Source organism: Natrix helvetica (assembly GCF_964273705.1).
Source record: "Natrix helvetica genome assembly, chromosome: 1".
In the NCBI taxonomy this organism is placed as follows: domain Eukaryota; kingdom Metazoa; phylum Chordata; class Lepidosauria; order Squamata; family Natricidae; genus Natrix; species Natrix helvetica.
In genome coordinates, this window is record NC_138548.1 from 26,920,588 (window position 1) to 26,939,714 (window position 19,127).

General features: G+C 42.8%; 1 protein-coding gene across 3 annotated transcripts in view; it reads right to left on the reverse strand.

The window, feature by feature from the left end:
* Window positions 1-503: 503 nt before the first annotated feature.
* Window positions 504-19,127, reverse strand: part of SOS2 (SOS Ras/Rho guanine nucleotide exchange factor 2) — a 43,872-nt gene continuing 25,248 nt past the window's right edge. For all 3 annotated transcript variants that reach the window (XM_081939809.1, XM_081939808.1, XM_081939810.1), the window contains 6 exons: window positions 18,874-19,046; window positions 17,342-17,458; window positions 11,307-11,568; window positions 9,578-9,622; window positions 4,415-4,524; window positions 504-3,378 (listed from right to left, as the gene is read on the reverse strand). In XM_081939809.1, coding sequence (XP_081795935.1) covers window positions 2,878-3,378; window positions 4,415-4,524; window positions 9,578-9,622; window positions 11,307-11,568; window positions 17,342-17,458; window positions 18,874-19,046 — 1,208 coding nt within the window. In that variant the 3' untranslated portion in view covers window positions 504-2,877. The remainder of the gene's footprint in view (window positions 3,379-4,414; window positions 4,525-9,577; window positions 9,623-11,306; window positions 11,569-17,341; window positions 17,459-18,873; window positions 19,047-19,127) is intronic.

The window sequence follows — 19,127 nt, forward strand, 5'->3', positions numbered from 1 at the left end:
GGGGCTGCGTGCAACCCCCTCTGCCTCATTTTAGGTCTAAACAGTCTCCTACAGCACTCTGCCGGCCAACAATGGGACATGGGGAGGCCCCATGGATCCCATTGTCTGCCTCCCCGGCCTCCAGCAGCACTCTGCCGGCCAAAAACGTGGTGCACAGAGCCTCCCTGTGGTCCTTTTTGGCCGGCATAATGCCACAGGAGGCTGGGGAGGCCAAACACAGGCCGCGAGGAGAGGACATTTTGGCTGGCAGAGGCATCATGGGATGGTCCTTTGACATTTCCAGGCCAGATTTAAGCACCCCTGGTTTACCACAAGCAGGTGACATGAAAATTATTGGGCAAATAATCAACTAGTTTAGTCTCTGTAATAGTGGAAAGGAGGAGGAGTGTACCATGTTGGATTTTCTGCCTTTGGCACCAACTTGCCTAAAACTATTTCTAAGGAGTTTCATCTGTTTCTCTTAATATGATCATCTTTGCAAGAATAATATAACTTGAACAGGCTTTGTTAAAAATTAAGACCAGGTGATTTATTAGTCTGGTTAAGAACTCTGATACAAAGAACAGTAAAAAGCCACAGAGCAGTCAAGAGAAGGCTTTTGGATTCTACAGTACTTGAACATTGTGAAAGAGCCTAGTCACCAAAAAACCCCAAGGAATCCTGGTAGCACCTATTTCAACCAACCCATTTTAAAGTCATCACTGTATGCTGAATGTGCATACAGGTAGTCCTTGGCTTAGGATAGCTTTTTTTACAATTGTTCAAAAGTTACAATGACCTTGGAAAAAAGGACTTATGACCTGCACTTGCACTTACCACATCCCTATAGTGATCGCAATTTTGAGAGGTTAGTAATCGGTTCACATTTATGACTAGTTGTGGCACCCTGCGGTCACATGATTGTACTTTATGTTCTTTTTCGCCAATTTTTGGCAAATAACACCCTTTGGGGAAGCTGGATTTGCTTAACAATTGTGTGATTTATTTAATGCCCAATCAACAATTGTTGATTTATTTTATGACTAAAAATAGTTATAAAATTAGGTTTGACTAGACTTATGATCACAATGACTTACAACATAGATTCTAGTCACAATTGTGGTCATTAGTCTGTCTATTACCTATACATCAAAAGATTTCAGGCAAGCTCAAGATATCAACAAAGGGGTTTTAACACAACAATTGTTAATAAGATACTGTTAATCTGTTTCATAGGTAACCTTTATCTACATAACCTCCTTTCCTATCATTCCTATTTAAATCCTATATCAGTCTATCCCAGTTTATCAACCTTAGCCATGGTTGTGTGGACTGGCTGATCCAGCATGCTGACTAGAGATTCTGGAAGTTGAAGTCCACCCATCTTAAAGTGGACAAGGTCTAGCCACTCTACACATCTGATAAAGTGAGTTGTGGCTCATGAAAGCTTATGCTTTTTTTAAAAAAGGTAATTGAAAAAGGTGCTACCAGACTCTCTTCAGATCATTTTTAATACATGAACCAGACTCATTTAATATGCCAGCTTGAATGGAAAAGAACAAAGTTCAACTGGCCAGAGGAAGGTCTCATTTAAATTTCAGAGTCCAAAATAGCATTCTTCAGTATCTGCTGGTTTAAACACTACATTTTCAGAAGGGACCCCATAATGACAGTAAAGCTCTAATTTGAGGAAAGAAGGGTAATTATAATATGGTTTTCATCACTAATATGTAGAGAAATGCTTACAATAGTATAATGCACAGAAAGAACAGAAGAGGCCTCAAGTCACAGAAGTGTATACAGGTTATTACTTTGTAAATTATACATTATAAACAACTGTACATAATATGGCGCAATAGCTTTGTTGGCCAAAACAGCAGGCAACATTTTAGCTTAAGACACCTCCGCTTGTTTAAACAATGAAGGCACAACTGAATAGGACACACGTGCTAAATTCTCCTTGAACAGGTGGGTGAAGCAGATCCTTTTCTGCTTCTCACTTAATTGGGCCAATTGTAGTGCACTCTCTTGGTTTAGACACTTATCTTTTCCCAATTTCAGCAGCAAAACTACAAAAATTAAGACATGATGTCACCTAACATTTGAAAACAACAGTAATATAATGGTCTAGCGCAAACTTCTTGATTTTAATTTTTTTCCTGAAAAGAAAGTATCTGAATAGGCTTATAAAAACAAAATTAGAAACATGACATAGGTCTTCATGTTTGGTGGGAAGTCCATCAATTATAGCATCAATTAGGCACATCCACTTGAAAGTTCTCCCAGGTAAATCACATTGAAATGAATTATTCACTGCAACTCGGCTTGGGTGAGAACGTTTCATGAGTACTTCTCATTGCATCTTACCTGGTGCTTTCTAGAAGGCCATATTGGCTAGGATTGCAGTCCTGATACAGCTTAAAGACACCAGTTTGGAGAAGTTTCTCCAATTAATTGCATCTTTGAAAACACACACGCACACACAGACACACATATGGAAAGAAAAGGCTGCTCATGCTCCAGTTTGGAAATAAAATATCCACGAGCAACCTCTTTTGTTTTGGCTCAGTGCAATGAACTGATGTCAGTTTAAAATTAATGTAGTGTGTCATTTGCAGTGCAAAATATAGTTTTATTTGTCACAGCACTGAAGAGGAAGAGGAGAAGGCAGTGTTACTGATCCCCTGAGGAGAAGATTGATGGTGTGAGTAAACAGGCTAGAGTGAGTCTGAAGGCTGTTGTTGTTCCAATGCTTAAGGATGAGTCTTGATCTGCAGCACTCTGGTGCATGTGTTTGCCTGACGAAGGGCTCAAATACACGGTGTCATTGGAATAAATTAAGGAGAAACCGTAAAGCTGAGAGCTGCTATTCCAGTGTCAATGACTACATAACGAAGGTCATTGAGGAGCTTCTGTATTTTCTAGCAAAGAGTGTCTGTGCAAAGGAGGGTGAGAAAGTTCCCTCTTGTAAGTCTTTGGTGGCAGTTTTGGTAGCTGAGGACTAGAATTCTGACGAGGTGGGACTGGAGGTGCTGCAAGGCTATTAAGGTTTGGGCTGAGCATGCACCAGCGACGCAATATTCGAGGTGATGGGGTGCCAGGAGGTGTGTTGGGGGAGTTTGGGCATGTGCTAACTTCCCGGAGCCAGTCGGACTCTCTGTGAAAGTGTCCCACAGGGGGTGGCTGAAGATTGAATGAGCAGTTCACAAAGTGCTCTGGAGGGCGAAGGGGCACTGGAGGCGGAGTGTCAGGCAGAGGGTCTCTTGGTGGAGGTGGTGGAGGGCTTTGCAATGGCTGATCAAACAAACCAGTGTAAGCTGGGACTCGTGGCTGTATCTTTGGAGGAGGTGGCTGTCTCGGGGGGACAGCAGGAGGATCGTCATCAGATCTGGAACCACCCTGAAACACATATGAGCAGAATCATTCAAACTGTCCCCAATGTAAATTATTTTGAACAAGAACCTGCATTAACCCTCATGTGTCTTTATCTTCAAATTTCCTTCCTGGATCAGAACACTGATATTCTCAAAATACAACATTCCATACCACTTCTTCATCAGGCTTGAACTTGAATATTAACTCCTCCGAGAGTAAAACAGTTTGATTTAAAGTTAATGGTTTACCGTTCCACCAAAATGAGTGGATTTCAGGCCTAAAAACAAGTACCACATTTTTGGGAATATAAGACGCACCAGACTATAAGACGCACCAAGATTTTGAAGAGGCAAATTAGAAAAAAAGTTTTTGCACTCTGCAGACCTTGTGAAAATGGGCCTGGTTTTTTTTCAAAAAAGGGAATGAATAGCCTTTAGGAGGCTTGTAGAGTGCTCCTGGGGGTGCCCCCTCCCCAAAGCGAGCAAAAAATGGTCCATTTTTTGCAATAGCAGGACCGATTTTTGTCAAAAAAGGGCATGCATAGCCTTTAGGAGGCTTATAGAGTGCTCTTGATGGCTGGTGGGGGGAATTGAGTAAAAAACCAGTTTTTCGCTCATTTCTGCCTTCCCCATCCCCCAGGAGCACTCTGGAAGCCTCCTAAAGATAATGTACGGCCATTTTGGTGAAGGGGGTGGGGTTTTGGGAGGCAAAAAATGCTGTATTCAGTGTACAAGATGCACCCAGATTTTCAGCCTCTTTTTTGAGGGAAAAAGGGGTGTCTTATACTCCGAAAAATACGGTATTTCGAAATGGCTGGGAATACCAACAAGCTATGTTTGAGACGGTTAATGCAGCAGACATGAAATTGGCACATGAGCGGATTACCAAGCAAGAGGGTATGTGATGGTTTGAGGGGAGGCATTTGCAAATGCACACAGAAGAAACTAAAGGGAGACTGAGCAGTGAGATGTAAAATCATACACAGCTACAAGATCTCTGCTTTGCTCATAATCTATAAATATTGTACACATAAAGAAGTTTCTTTTAAATGGAAGATTACCTTTGAGTTGGAAAGCTCCTGATCAAATTTCTTGCGAGGTGGCAGAGGAGGAGGAACCAGGGGTTCTTCACTTAATTTATGCAAACTTCCACATGAACTAAAGAATGATTCTGAAGAACAAAACAGAGAATTAAGAATGTGTGATTGTACCCTGAATCTTTTGAAACTTTATTTGTGAAATGTATAAGCCCTTTCTATTTTCAATACAGAGAGTCCTTGAGTTACAACCACAATTGAGACCAGAATTTCAGTTCTAAACTAGGCGGTTGCTAAGTTCATACGCAATTTTACAACAGTTTTTGCCATGGTTAAGCAAATCACTGCAGTTAATTGAATGATGTGGTCATTAAGCGACTCTGGCTTCCGTCATTGACTTTGCTTGTTGGAAGCTAACTGGGAGGGTTGCAGATGGCAATCACATGACTCCAGGAGGCTCAACTGTCATAAATACATCCTGGTTGCCAAGAGCCCAAATTTTGATCACGATTGTGGGAATGCTATAATATTGTAAATGTGAAGAATGATTGTAAGTTGCTTTTCCGAGTGCTGTTGTAACTTTGAATGGTCACTAAATAAATGGTTGTAAGTTGAGGACTACCTGTACATCTTTGTTTATGTTTTGCTTTCTCTACCTGTATTTTATTAGCGTCTGTCTTTAGGACAGGCATTTGCAATTTTCTACTGTGAATGGAGCTGACATTTTTTAGTATTTTGGAGTTTAGAGTAGTGAAGTCAAGGGAAACAACGGCAATAGTTTTGGGTACCTAACTGACTTTCGGCACAAGCCTGTAAGCCTTTAGAAAGGCAGTTAAGAGCTGGATCAAAATGAGCAAAGTCCTGGTAGGATAGGATGCATTTTAATTCTGATAGCCATTTAATTTTTTCATTTTAGTGCTGCTTTATATTTCTGTTTAATGATTTTGTATACCATCTAGAGTCATATTGTTTGAGGTGGGTGGCCATATTATTATATACACACACAGACACAAACACACACACCAAGTCAACACAGTGAACATACATAATAGTCCTGCCTCCTGTTTTCCCAACAACAATCCTATGAGGTTGGTTGGACTGAGAGCGAGTGACTGGTTCACAGTCATAGAGCTGTCTTTCATGGAGAGAGGCCGAGCGCTCAGTTTCTTCATTCAAGGCCAGCACCTTAACCACTATACCAAACTGGCCAAATATAAATGGTCTCAAGAAATCATTGTGGGAGGGACAACATCACGATGACACGACCTGCGATCTCGAATTCCCGAGATCGCAGTTGATACTTTTGCCGCTGGACGGTCCGTATGGACCTAAACCATCCCGCAGAGACGGTGATTAGGAAGAATAGGTCTTGCTGATCTCAGGGACCCCGCAAAGTCCCTGATTGATCCAAGAGAAGTTCTTCTAGCTGGCGACAAAAGCACAGCCACAAGCTGATGAAGTTGGGACAGCTCCGGAATGGAAGGAAATGGAAAGAGAAAGAGTGTACAGCTGGTGAGGAAACTTTACTGTTTTAAAAGAGACTGCCCGAAAAAAACCTTAAAGCTAAATTAAATTTTAGAACAGAAGCGGAGAAGTTAAGCTACATTGGATTGCATTGGACAGTATGTTATCTTTCTTTTTAAATGAAAGATAACACAATTCTATTTTATGGATGGAATTTGCGCAAAGCTTTTTAAAGTGAACAGATTAGTTTTTCTTCTACTTTTTTATTTTTGTAACCTATGGATTAAAATTCTTTTTTTCATTTCTATAAGAGTTTTTTCCTTTTTCCTATTTTGTTTCATTTAAGAATTTTACTTTTTTTAAAACCTGGAATACAAAAAAGATACAAAAGGAGTACAAAGAGAGCTGTAACATTAGAGGGAAAGGAAGCAACATTGCCACTTGGAGGCTGGAGGTTTGAGCCTTGGAAACATCATACTTTCACTTCTCTCTTTGATCATTCCGACTTTGCGCTTTATGACCTTGCAGCTTATTTACAGAGAGTGATAAGAAGAGCATGGGGTGTTAATGCTGGTGTTCTTTTGAAACTTATTGCCAGCTGGAGAAAAGTGAAACAAGGTCTTATTGTGAGAGATTATAAATTAATTTTTGCTTAATCAAATAAAAAGCCTTGAAAGCCAGAGTGGCAGTGTTTACCAGTCGGAAGAATGGCACAACATCAACATCAAAAAGAAACTTTAACATTGCAAGAGATAATGTTTGAAATTCAAAAATTATTAGAAGTACCAGAGAGAATTGAGGAGAAACTGGAAAATCTAGAGCATATAACAGCAAAATATGATGGAGAATCTCAATTGGAAAATGTGGAGGCTAGAGTCCTAAAAATTGAAGAGAAAAACAAGCACAAAGACAAGAAATTTGTTGACATCTACGGTGAATGGAGTGTGGTTGGAAATGCAGAGAGTGGAATATGGAAAGGGGAGCTAGATGGCTAGGAACTCTACCCCAGATGGCAAGGTACAGAAGAAGAAAAAAGAGAAGAATTGATGGATTTAAGGAGAGAAATCTTATCAGAAGCATCATTGATGACCAAAGATATGCTGATTAAAGAAACAGATGGAGGGTATCGAGATTATATAAGAAATGCAACAAGCAATGAGAAGTTCGCACAAATATTATTAAGGGAATAATCAGAAGATTAATTCCACAAATGGCAAAAGACATAAGATTGCATTATTACTGGAAGGATGCAGGTTGATATATGAAAGCTTATGATAAAAAAGTAGTTAAACTTAGTTAAATTTAGAGCATTATGTAAAAAATGAAGTGATAATGGATATGGTTAAATAATAATAATAATAATAAATATTTATTTCTTAGCCGCACCCTCTCCCGAAGGACTCGGGGCGGCGTACAACAAAACATAGGAAATAAATATATCGACATACATATAACAAAACATATACCAAGACATATATACGACATATACAAGGAGGAGGTGAACTGATAGATAAAAACAAGTAAAAACACAATGTTTAAAAACCCCTAAATAAATTGAATGCAATTAAAATACCCCAAATAAAAAACCCGTCAGGAGCGATATAGTTGGATCAAAGTTGAGCCAGGCCAGCAACTTGAAAAAGGTGGGTCTTGAGCTTTACACGAAAGGAGCGGAGGTCAGAGGTATTCCTAATATCCGGGGGGAGGTCATTCCACAGGGCTGGGCCCGCCACAGAGAAGGCTCTACTGTTTATCTACCAATCTACCAATCATGATACAACCACACAACCAATCATTCCACTTACTGAAACAAAGCCAGCACCCCATCCCCTCCCACCAAGATTTACAGAAGACAGCAGCTCCGTTCCCATTTTAAGCCCAAGCTTGAAGATGGCAGGTGGGATCTTGCCGAAACGTTGCAAAGACAATTTCAATCTTACACGGGAAAAGACCCGAATACAACAAAACCGGCATGTATGTATGTATGTATGTATGTATGTATGTATGTATGTATGTGTGTATGTATGTATGTATGTATGTATTGGCTTAATAAAAAGAAATTGGATATAAATTGTAAACAGTGATTTGGAAAGGAGGACTAGAAACTTGGTTACTAAATATTATTGATTTTTATTTAGAATAGGTTATAAGGATTTAATGTTATTGGATGATATTGGAAATAGCTAACGAAATGCCATTATGTGGTTATGCTTTAAACTTTGGAATATTTTAAACAGAAGGACGTTAAAACAATTGTGGTCAAGTGAAAATTGAGGTATGACGATAGTAATATCTATAAATATATTTGATTTAAAATGTATGATTTGATATGTTAGGTGGTGACTGTGGAAGAGATGCACAAAAGCTTTTTGTAACCAATTGACACACTTTCTATAGTATGTAAAGAAAGAGGATTCTTTGTGTTGTATTTGTGTTTATTCAAAAATTTAAAAAAAATAAAAAAAATAAAAAAGAAGAAATCATTGTGCACATTAACTATAAAAAACCAGGAAAAAATTGCTCTAATTTTGTGGGGAAGTTTGGCATTTTCTGAAGTCTCATCAAGTTTTAAGGCACTCATATTTTCCCTCAAAACTGCCCCCAAAGCCCCAACCTCCTCAGAAGGATCTGAAAATGCTAATTGGATCATTGGTTATTCCCCTTGTTAGCTTTAGACAGGGCCAACGATATACAACTTTAGGGTTAGAGTGACTCTTGCTGTTCTTTTACATACATATACAAAGAGACCAGTGACGTGCGGCGAGGTTTATGACTGGTGAGGCACTGACACAGTGCTGGGTTTCAAATATTTTTAGACTTGTGGACTTCAACTCCCAGAATTCCACAGCCAGGCATGCTCAGTTCCAATTTAAAGTGACAGCATTTGTTTTTCTCATTTGCTCCTTCTTTCTTTTTCTTTTTCTTCTCCTTCCCCTCCTTCCTCCCTCTCTCTCAAACACACACACACACACACACACACACACACACAGAAGTTGGATTGGACTATCTCTCCTACCCCTTCCCTCTCTCACTCACTCTCAAACAAACCCACACACACACAAAAGTTGGATTGGATATCTTTTCCAGTGGCTTGAAAGCAGCTCCTCTGCCACCACCACCCCATTCCCCTGCTGCCTTTCCCAAACACCTCCACCATTGCAAATGCAGCCTGCTGTCTGGGTGGGAAATGCCTGGAACACAATAAAGCCCACCCACCACCTCCTGCTGGCAGGCTGGGGTGAGAGGAGAGGCAGAGAAGCCGGAGGGGAGCCGAGCCGAGCCTTCCAAAAGAAAGAGGCTGGGGGGAAGTGTGTGTACTACAGCATGGCTCTTTGCCTGGCTTCCTGCCTCCTCCTGTGGTCTCCTCAGTGCTCGCTTGTGCTCTCCCTCCCCAAGTGTAGTTTGATTGCAGGTGGAGCCACGTTGCCTTTTCAAACTTGTAATCAGTGAAGCTGGGCTAGATTTTTATATAATTTTATCCAGCTGTGTGTGTGAGAGAGAGAAATGAATGGGGGCCTGGGGAGGAAGTCACTACACTTGGGGAGGGAGAGCACCAGTGAGGTTAAGCAGAGTCATCCACGGTGAGGCAGAAACTAGCTCAGCTTTTTCCTTTTACTTTTTTTTTTCATGATGAGAGTGGTGAGGCTGTGCCTCACTTGCCTCACCTGACTGCACGTCACTGAAAGAGACAATGGGATTCTAAGGAACAACCAGAATACTTACTTGACTGTGGCAAAAGGACAGGAGCAAATATGCTGTTATTGCTACCTGTGAAGAAAAGGCAGAAAGGACACAATCAAGGCTTTTCCCTGCCGAAATATTTAGAACCAAAAATAAAGCTAAGAGAAAAAGTGTATCGTTAATTGTAGGTAACACAACTTTTTTCACCTGAACTTGACAAAACATTACCTAAGGATAACTTAAGGCTGCCTCGGGTATAGTCTGGGGATCAGAAAAAGGCCATGCAATGAACACATAACGGAAAAGAGATTGCTGGGGCACATTTGATGATGCAGATAGAGAAAGGCTGTAAAAAGACCAGGACTAGTCCTCATACTCTTTTTCTTTTTGCTATTGATACAGTTTTTTAAATGTGCCCTATTTGGCATACCTAACCAACTATTTGATCAGTGGCATAATCAGGCCATCTCCATGACATGAGATCTGTCCAGCTCTTCTTGGTGCAGGTGTGCTTTCTCTCCTCAAGAGAGTCTAACTCTTTCAAACTCAATTCTTCCTACACCAGCCAGGATAATAAACTATCTTTGACTTAGGCACCAGGGTCTTCAAGAGGGGTTTTGAGGCTTGTAAGGAAAAGTAGAATGGATTTAGGAAGTCAGTAATGAAATGCTGTGGGAAATAAAATATTTCATTATTAAAAAAGAGGAACAGTTGTCTATAGTCAATTAATCTACAAGCATTCTGCTCTGAGCACTTTGAACAGGGTTTATGAGCTGTGGTGGTGCAGTGATTAGAATGCAGCAATGCAGGGCTAATTCACTGCTCACTCCAGGAGTTCAATTCTGAGTGGCTCAAGGTTGACTCAGCCTTCCATCCTTCTGAGGTGGGTAAAATGAGGACCCAGATTGTTGTGGGCAATATGCTGACTCTGTAAATCACTTAGAGAGGGCTGTAAAAAGCACTGTGAAGCGGTATATAAGTCTAAATGCTATTGCCATTGGAAGCTGTTTGGGACTTGCAATTTCCTGCCAACATCCCTTTCGTTTGATGGAAGTCAGCAGGGAGTTGTGAGTAGATGCTTGCTTAATGACCCGTGATCTTTGCTTATCAATGGCAGTAGGGAGTGCCAGGACTGCCATCAGTAAGTGATGCAGCCACATGATGTCATGTTTTACAACCACCCTGAAAAAGGAAATTCTGGTCCCAAGTGTCATCATCATCCAAGGACTACCTGTACAGTGTTCTGCAAGACTCAAGTGGCTATGGCAGATATGCCTGGATCTCCATTTATGTGAAGAAAGTGACGCAAAAGGCTCTGCAGTCTCATTCATGACAGATGGGAACTGTTGAAGCCGCATATGAGCTTTGCAAAACATGGAGTGGCTTTAGGGATTCAAAGAGGGCTCTTTGTTTAAATGTTTTGCATGGCCTAATAAAAAGTCAAGGAATAGAAAATAAATGGTGAGCATAAAGATTCTGGGGTTAAATTATCAATCTCCATTGTGCCATTAATACTTGAATTCAGTTATAAATGGCATAAAAAGAAATACATTTTGTTCCAGGTCTTAAAAGTTAAAAGACTAAAAACGCTGCATTCAAAATACATTAACCCAGTGACTAGAATCTTCCAGAAGAAGTATTACCATCCACCTCTCACCTTCTAAGACAGACTTATGATAATACAGTACGGCAGTAAATCTGCAAATATCAGAGATAATTTTACTTTAGTTTTACTGTAATTTGAGAATGTAAGGTCATTCAGAATACTTACCATAGGAGCTATTGAGATCAATGTCTATGAATACACTGACTTCCGATGACGCAGACACTGGAGGAGTGGATGGGATATTTGGTGAGGTTGGTGCTGATGCTGCAGACTCCTGTTCAGTTTCAGTGATTCTGCTAAAACTAATCTTATAGGGCTCCTTTTCAAGAGGAGTTGGATGGCCTCTCAAAGTGCCAGATGTGGAGCTGTGCCTGCCAGCATTTGGCCTTATTCCAGGAGATTTTAGAGAGTAGTTGGTTTTTCTAGGCTAAAAGAGAGAGAAAAGAATCCCACAGTTTTATTCCCTTTTGTTTCTTTGACCTATTTTGTTTTATGTTTTAGAAATACAAGGAAATAAATCAATGCAAAAAAGACTAATCATGCTAAACTAAGCAAATTGCTTTTTTCCTTCCTAAGTCATCTTTTGCTTTTAAGAATGAAATGTTAATTCCAACAATACGTCTCTTCAAACTGCATTTGATTGCATGCTTTTGATATCTTCTCCGATAGAGAAGGAAGCAAAATGTTCCTTTTGCTTTGAAATGCAGTTCTCCATTGGAAACAAAGCATCTTTTGAGGCCTTAGATGTAAGCATTAATTATGCTTACATTGATTATGTGGAATAATTCAGAACACCCCACAGTAAAGTGCCATTTAACACTACAAAGTAATATTGGGGTGCTAATACTCAGCCATTGATATTATTATTTTTTTAAAGTTTTATTGGTTTTTTTAAAACATTTTTACGGAAAAGGGTAAGTGGAATGGTTACAAATTTTGGCAGTTGCAAATATGGCAGACGCCCCCTCCCTCCAAACTCATAGGTTACATCAAAATGTCAAACCTTAATACATAATCATAAAAAATCAGCATATTAATTCTAGAAAAAATAATTTTCAGTCAGTTCATATCGTTATAATATATAGTCTAGATATAGATTCATTGTTACTTTCGGTGTGTTTATAACTTTGTGATTTTCTTGTTCATTTTTGTGATCTGAGCTTTCTTGGTGTTGCCCCTTCACCCCCCGTTGGCAGAGCTCCGGCCCCTCCCGTGTCCTGTGTGACCGTTGTAGTATCTTCTGTTTTTTCTAGGTTCACTTTATTTTTTTCCATAAAGGCCTGTGCCTCTATGGGTGTGTTGATTCTAATTCTTGTCTCCTCCCAGAATATCAGCATACCTTCAGGCATCAACCATCTAAACCACACCCCCTTCTGGTATAGTTTATTCGCCAATTGCGAATAACTTTTCCTTTTTTCCCTAATTTTTTTGGGAATCTGCTTCAGAATGGTTATCTCCCTGTCGTGGTATGTCAGTGTTTGCCCCCTTTGTACACCCAGAATTTCATCTCTTGTGGTTTTCCTAAGGAATTTAATATGAACCTCCCTGGGTACATTGTGTGTTTTGGCATATGCTGAATTCACTCTATAAACTAGGTCTATTTCCCATTCCATCTGGTGTTTATCTTTGTGTATGTATTCAGCTAGAATATTAGTCATAATGTGCCTTATATTTTCCCCATCTACTTCTATTACATTTTGGAATCTAAGATAAAAAGACATTCTCTCAAACTCTGTTTTCATTTGCTGGATATCAAGTTCTTTGTTCCCCTTCTGTAAGGCCTCTACCCCCCCCTTCGCCTCCGCCACCCCACCCTCCACAAGGTCCAGTCTCTGTGAATTCTTAAAAATTTGAGCTTGATTCTCTTTAATTTCATCTTTCATTTCCCTTAACTGTTTCTTAATTTCCTCCTGGCCCTGTAAAATTTGTTGAAGCATTTGTTGAAAGTCTATCTCTGTAGTCTTAGGTTGCATCAGTTCTGTTATCTTTGACTGTGTGGCTGGACTGGACGTTGCAGACGCTGGAGCAGAAGTAGCAAAACCAGGCTTTCCAGGAGGTGGTCTTTTTGGAGACATGGTTTATAAAACAAGGAGATCAGTCAGTGTAGAAACTGGGCAGCTGGAGAAGTAGAGCAGGCAGGCGAATCCAGAAGGCAGAGGATCCAAACAGGTGGGAGTTTCTTTAGTTACTCTAGCAATAGATGAAAGTTTTTCCTCCAAAGAGTTCAGAAAAAAAAACAATCCACAAGAGATTCCTCTGGGTGACTCGGGGACAAAGACCGGAAGCCTGAATTTAAAGGTGGAGTCAGGTTTCACAGTTCATGAAGACAACGGAAGTGTGCCATCTTGCCCTGCCAGCTTTGGGCTCAGAGGCATAATAAAATTTTAAAAGTTCAAAAAGTTCTCAGTTCACCCATAAGTTCTGGAGCTAGATCCAATAAAAGTCACTTTTAAAGGGGTGAGGCATCCTTAGTTGGCTCTCCCCCCTCCTCCTTCCCCTGGGGGCGAAAGCAGAATCTTCTCAAGCCGTTTGTCCAAGGGGGGGGGGAAATCCCCCTCCCTCTAGCCGCACCTCTAGCGAAGATCCGAAAGTTTAGCTTTTTAAAAGTGCTGAAAAGTCCCTTATTTCAGAAGGAAGGGAATGAGGGGAGGAAGCCTCTCACCATACCGCCGCTGCTTCCTTCAAGAGTACGTTGTCCGCTCGGCATGGGGCGAGACGCGTGCACGCCCTCCAGCTGCTCCCCAGTGTCTAGAGCGAGGCGGAGAAGCCCCCACCAGCCGCCGCCGATGCAGGGGCCTTCCGCGAGCCGCTCCCTCGGCAGGACGCCTCCTTTGAGGTGTCCTGTGCCCCCCCAGAGCGGGGGAAGCCCACCGGGAAAGTGGGAGCAGGCAAAGACTTGCCTGTCGCCGTAGCCGCCGGAACCGGAAGTCAGCCATTGATATTATTATACTTTTCCCTAGAAACCTTGCCAGGTTTGAGAAAAGAGCAGTATCTCTGCAAATGGCACACATCTCTCAGCACACACCATTATTTTTCTACAAATTAAATATATACACTATCAAATGGAATCACGTAATTGCAATGGGGGCACTTGGCAACCAACTCACACTGATGCTGCAGCATTCTGTAGTCACGCGCTTATTATTTGCAACCTTCCCCACAAGCAAAGTCAATGGGAAAGGCAGCAGGGAGAATTGTAAGTCACTCCAGTAAGCTGCTTACCTGGCAGCAGGCAACCCCCAACCCCGCCATGCTAGTGGACCATTTATGTACTCTCTCCTGCCTGGCATTAGTTATTCTTGGCCCTGTGCTCATAATGTGCCTCGTGGGCCATTCCCCCATCAGGTAGTAGCCATCCTCAGGGCCCCACACACGAAGGTGGCCACACACTGGACCTTGTTTTTGTATCTGAGCAGTGGACGAGTGATCTGGGAATAGGGGATTTAGATATTACTCCCCTGTCATGGTCAGATCACTCATGCCTCCGGCTAGACTTCCCTGGCGCTACCCCCCACCGCGAGGAGGCGGAGCCAGTTTGTCTAAGCTGGTACCGCCCCAAGCACCTGATGGAACCAGATAGGTTCCAGACGGAGCTTGGGCCATTACCTGTAGCCCTGACCCACGCTCGGTCAGAGGACCTAGTGGCCGCCTGGAATAGGGCGACGGCTGGGGCCTTGGACCGGGTTGCGCCTCTGCGACCTCTCCTACGGCAGCGACCCACCCGGGCACCTTGGTATACCGAGGAGCTGAGGGTGATGAAGCGCCATAGGAGACGTCTAGAGAGCAGGTGGAGGTCCTCACGCTCCGAGTCTGACCGAACACAGGTAAGAGCCTATTTACGGACCTACCTTGTGGCATTGAGAGCGGCCAAACGTAGACACTGTGCCGCTCTTATTGCGTCTGCGGATAACCGCCCTGCCGCCCTGTTTAGGGTGACCCGCTCCCTCTTGGTGCAAGAGACGCGGGGGGCACCCTTACAGGGAAGAGCAGAGGAGTTTGGAGAATATCTGCAGAACAAAGTCGCTCAGATCCGAAGCGGATGGGCCCCCTCCAGCGGTCTGGACGGGCCGTCAACAGCGAGTCTTGTGATTCCACTCTGGGAAGAGTTTGACTCTGTTGCCCCCGAGGATTTGGACAGGCTGCGTGGACGGCTGCGACCCACCACATGTTCATTGGACCCGTGTCCCTCCTGGCTGGTACTGGCATCCTGGGAGGTGACACGAGGCTGGCTTCTGGGCCTGGTGAATGCCTCGTTGGGGGAGGGATCCTTGCCAACTGCCTTGAAAGAGGCGGTGGTGAGGCCCTTACTCAAGAGGCCTTTGCTTGACCCAACGGAGCTAGCTAATTATCGTCCAGTCTCCAACCTTCCCTTTCTGGCGAAGGTTGTTGAGAATGTGGTGGCGCAGCGATTTCCACGTCACCTCGACGAATCCGACTATCTAGACCCACGCCAGTCCGGCTTCCGACCCGGGCACAGCACAGAGACAGCCTTGGTCGCGTTGGTTGATGATCTCTGGAGGGCCAGAGATAGAGGTTATTCCTCTATCCTGGTCCTATTAGATCTCTCAGCGGCTTTTGATACCATCGACCATGGTATCCTACTGCGCCGGCTGGAGGGGATGGGAGTCGGAGGCACCGTTTTGCGGTGGTTCGGCTCCTACCTCTCCGGCCGGATGCAATATGTGTTGACAGGGGGGCAGAGATCGACCCTGAGACCACTCTCTTGTGGAGTGCCGCAGGGGTCGGTCCTCTCGCCCCTCCTGTTCAATGCATATGTGAAGCCACTGGGCGAGATCATCCGTGGTTTTGGGGTTGAATACCATCTGTACGCTGACGATACCCAGCTGTACATTTCAACCCCAAGCCACCCCAACGAGGCTGTCAAAGTGATGTCCCGGTGTTTGGAAGCCGTCGGGGTCTGGATGGGGGACAACAGACTCAAACTCAACCCCTCCAAGACTGAGTGGCTGTGGCTACTGGCACCTCGGTTCAGCCAGCTGATTCCATCGCTGGCCATAGGGGACGAGCAATTGCCCCCTGTGGAACGGGCGCGCAATTTGGGCGTCCTCCTTGATGCCCCGCTGTCAATGGATGACCATGTGGCAGCCGTGGCAAGGGGGGCGTTCCACCAGGTTCGCCTGGTGCGCCAATTGCGCCCCCTACTGGATTGGGATGCCCTACGCATAGTCACTCATGCGCTGGTGACGTCTCGACTAGACCACTGTAACGCTCTCTACATGGGGCTTCCCTTGGGACGCGCCCGGAGACTGCAGCTAGTCCAGAACGCGGCCGCGCGGGTTGTCATGGGGAGTTCTAGATACTCCCACGTAACACCACTCCTGCGCGAGCTGCACTGGCTGCCTGTGGTTTTTCGGGTGCGTTTCAAGGTTTTGATTACCATCTTTAAAGCGCTCCATGGCACAGGACCTAGTTACTTGCGGGATCGCATCCTCCCACATACATCCCTGCGGCCAATCCGCTCTCACAGGGAGGGGCTTCTCCAGGTGCCGTCCACTAGGCAATGCCAGCGGGCGGCGCCAAGGAGTAGGGCCTTCTCTGTGATGGGCCCAACCCTCTGGAATGACCTCCCCCCCGATATCAGAACCACCACGGACCTCCGCCCCTTCCGACAAAAATTGAAGACTCACCTGTTTCGATTAGCTGGCCTGGCATAATTTTTATTGTTACAACTGTTACCTCCTGGAAATATACTTTCAACTGGTATTTTAATGGGTATGGTTTTAAATCTAATTGATTTTAGGGCTTTCAGAACCATATTTATGTTCTTCTGTACAGTTCTTTTAATTTTTTAACCTCCTCCATATGTATATTTATATCTATATTTATATTTGTATTTATTATTTGTTATTTGTTGTGTGGACTGTACACCGCCCCGAGTCCTTTTTTGGGAGAGGGGGCGGTCTAGAAATGCGAAGAATAAATAAATAAATAAAATAAATCCTTGCCCTGTGCACTCATACCACACCTTGCCTGCTGGCCATCCTGCTTGCGAACTAGCTAGGATTCAGTGATCCTTGATCATTGCTTAACAATGGCAATGGAGAGTTCTGGGACTGCTGCTACTAAACGATGTAGTCAAATGAACTTGTGCATCACATCTGCATCAGTTAGTAGCAGAAATTCCAGTCTCAATTACTGTCATTAACTGAGAACTATCAGTACATTATTTGACTACTTACATATCTAGAGGGCTGCTTGCAATTTCGGGGCTCAATCTCCTGAGATTTGTTGAATAAATAGTCTGTGAATTCTTTTTCTGGGTAATTTCCCATGGGGTTCAAATTTTCAAAGAATCTCTGAAAAAACAAAAAAGTAAGCTTTCAACTAACCGTATCATAACAAAAAGTTCCAGTAGGTGTCAGCATATGCCAACCTCCCACCGCCCAATCCCAGCAAGATTCTAGAAATCACACTTGTTCCTAGGCTCTCAATCAGTTTACACTGTATCATATTTTATTTCCTCACATAGCGTTAGCAATGTTGGAATTATTTATGGATGGGATTGCATGTGTACACAGTATATGTGAAATGAACAAATAGCTCTACAGGAAGTCCTCAACTTACAGTCACAATTGGTATCGGAATTTTGGTCACTAAGTAATGCATTCGTTAAGCGAGTATCACGTGACAAAAGCCAATTTTATGATCATTTTTACTGTGACCACTGAGAATCATAAGGTCATTAAGCAAACCCAGCTTCTCCAACTGACTTTGACAAAAACCAGCTGGGAAGGAAGCAAATCACAATCATATGACTGCAGTGTTATGCAACCAGTCAGAAAGTCAAGCAGGCTGCCAAATGCCTGAGCTGTGGTAGTGCAACAGTCATGTGAGAACAGGTTTCAATCACTTTTTCTGAAGCCATCATAAGTTTGAATTGCTGTTAAACAAATGGTCGTAAGTCAAGGACTACCTATATTTCTATACATTTTGAACTGAAAGCAAACATGAAATATGAAAGCTAGTTCAATTTAATGGTGGCTGCAGGGTACTCCCATCTAATTTTACTTTCATAAATAAAATCTAAGAACTTGGGACACTTTGTGAGTTACTGCTAAATCTAATTCTCACCATTGTAGAAAACACTAATATACAATCACATAATTGGAAGGGACTTTAAAAAGCTCTACAACTCTCCACTTAAAACAGCTGAAAAATTACTCTCCAACCTCTTTTGAAGACCTCTAGCAAAAACAACCCACTTATTTATGTGGCAGCTTGTTCGACTGGCTGGTAGCTTTTACCATAAGGAAATTTCTTCTGAAATCTAGCCTGAATCCGTTTCCCCATACTTTTAACACATTGGTTTTATTATTGCCTTTTAGACATTAGAAAATATGTCTACTTCCAGTGACAACCCTTCAGCTATTTTGAAGGGGCAATCATATCTCTGCACAGTTTATTTTCTGAAGGCTAAACATATCCAGATAATTTAACAGTTCCTCTCAAGGGTTTCCTGGTAGCCCTCCTCTGTATTTGCTCCTAGTTGTTGGCAGTCTGTTATGAAACATGGTACTCAGAATGTGGGAGAGCAGTGTGGAAAATTTTCGGTGATCTGCCCACTTTGTCTGCATTAATGCACCCTAGGATAGCATTTGTCTTTTTTGCAGCTGCATTACACTCCTGGCTTAGTTATCAGCAAAGTAGCCAAACACAATTTGTCATCTTATCAAATTCAGAAGGAACTCTCTCTGCAGTGCTGTCCAATTACCCGGATGTCTGGTTCAACACGTAAACAGTAAGGTTGGTTCTGATACTGTTGGATTTCTCCTGTGATTTCAGCCACCTTCCTCCTTTTACTAAAGTTGATCAGTCCTTTCCCTTGTCTTTTTAGGAAGTCAGGATTCCCTTCTTCTGTCTTTAGAATATTTGTTAAGTATATTCCTAAATAGAGAGAAAGGGCAAAATGCTATTAGCTTCTTCACATCCATGACCTCTTTTTTGTTCATGAAGACAACAGACACA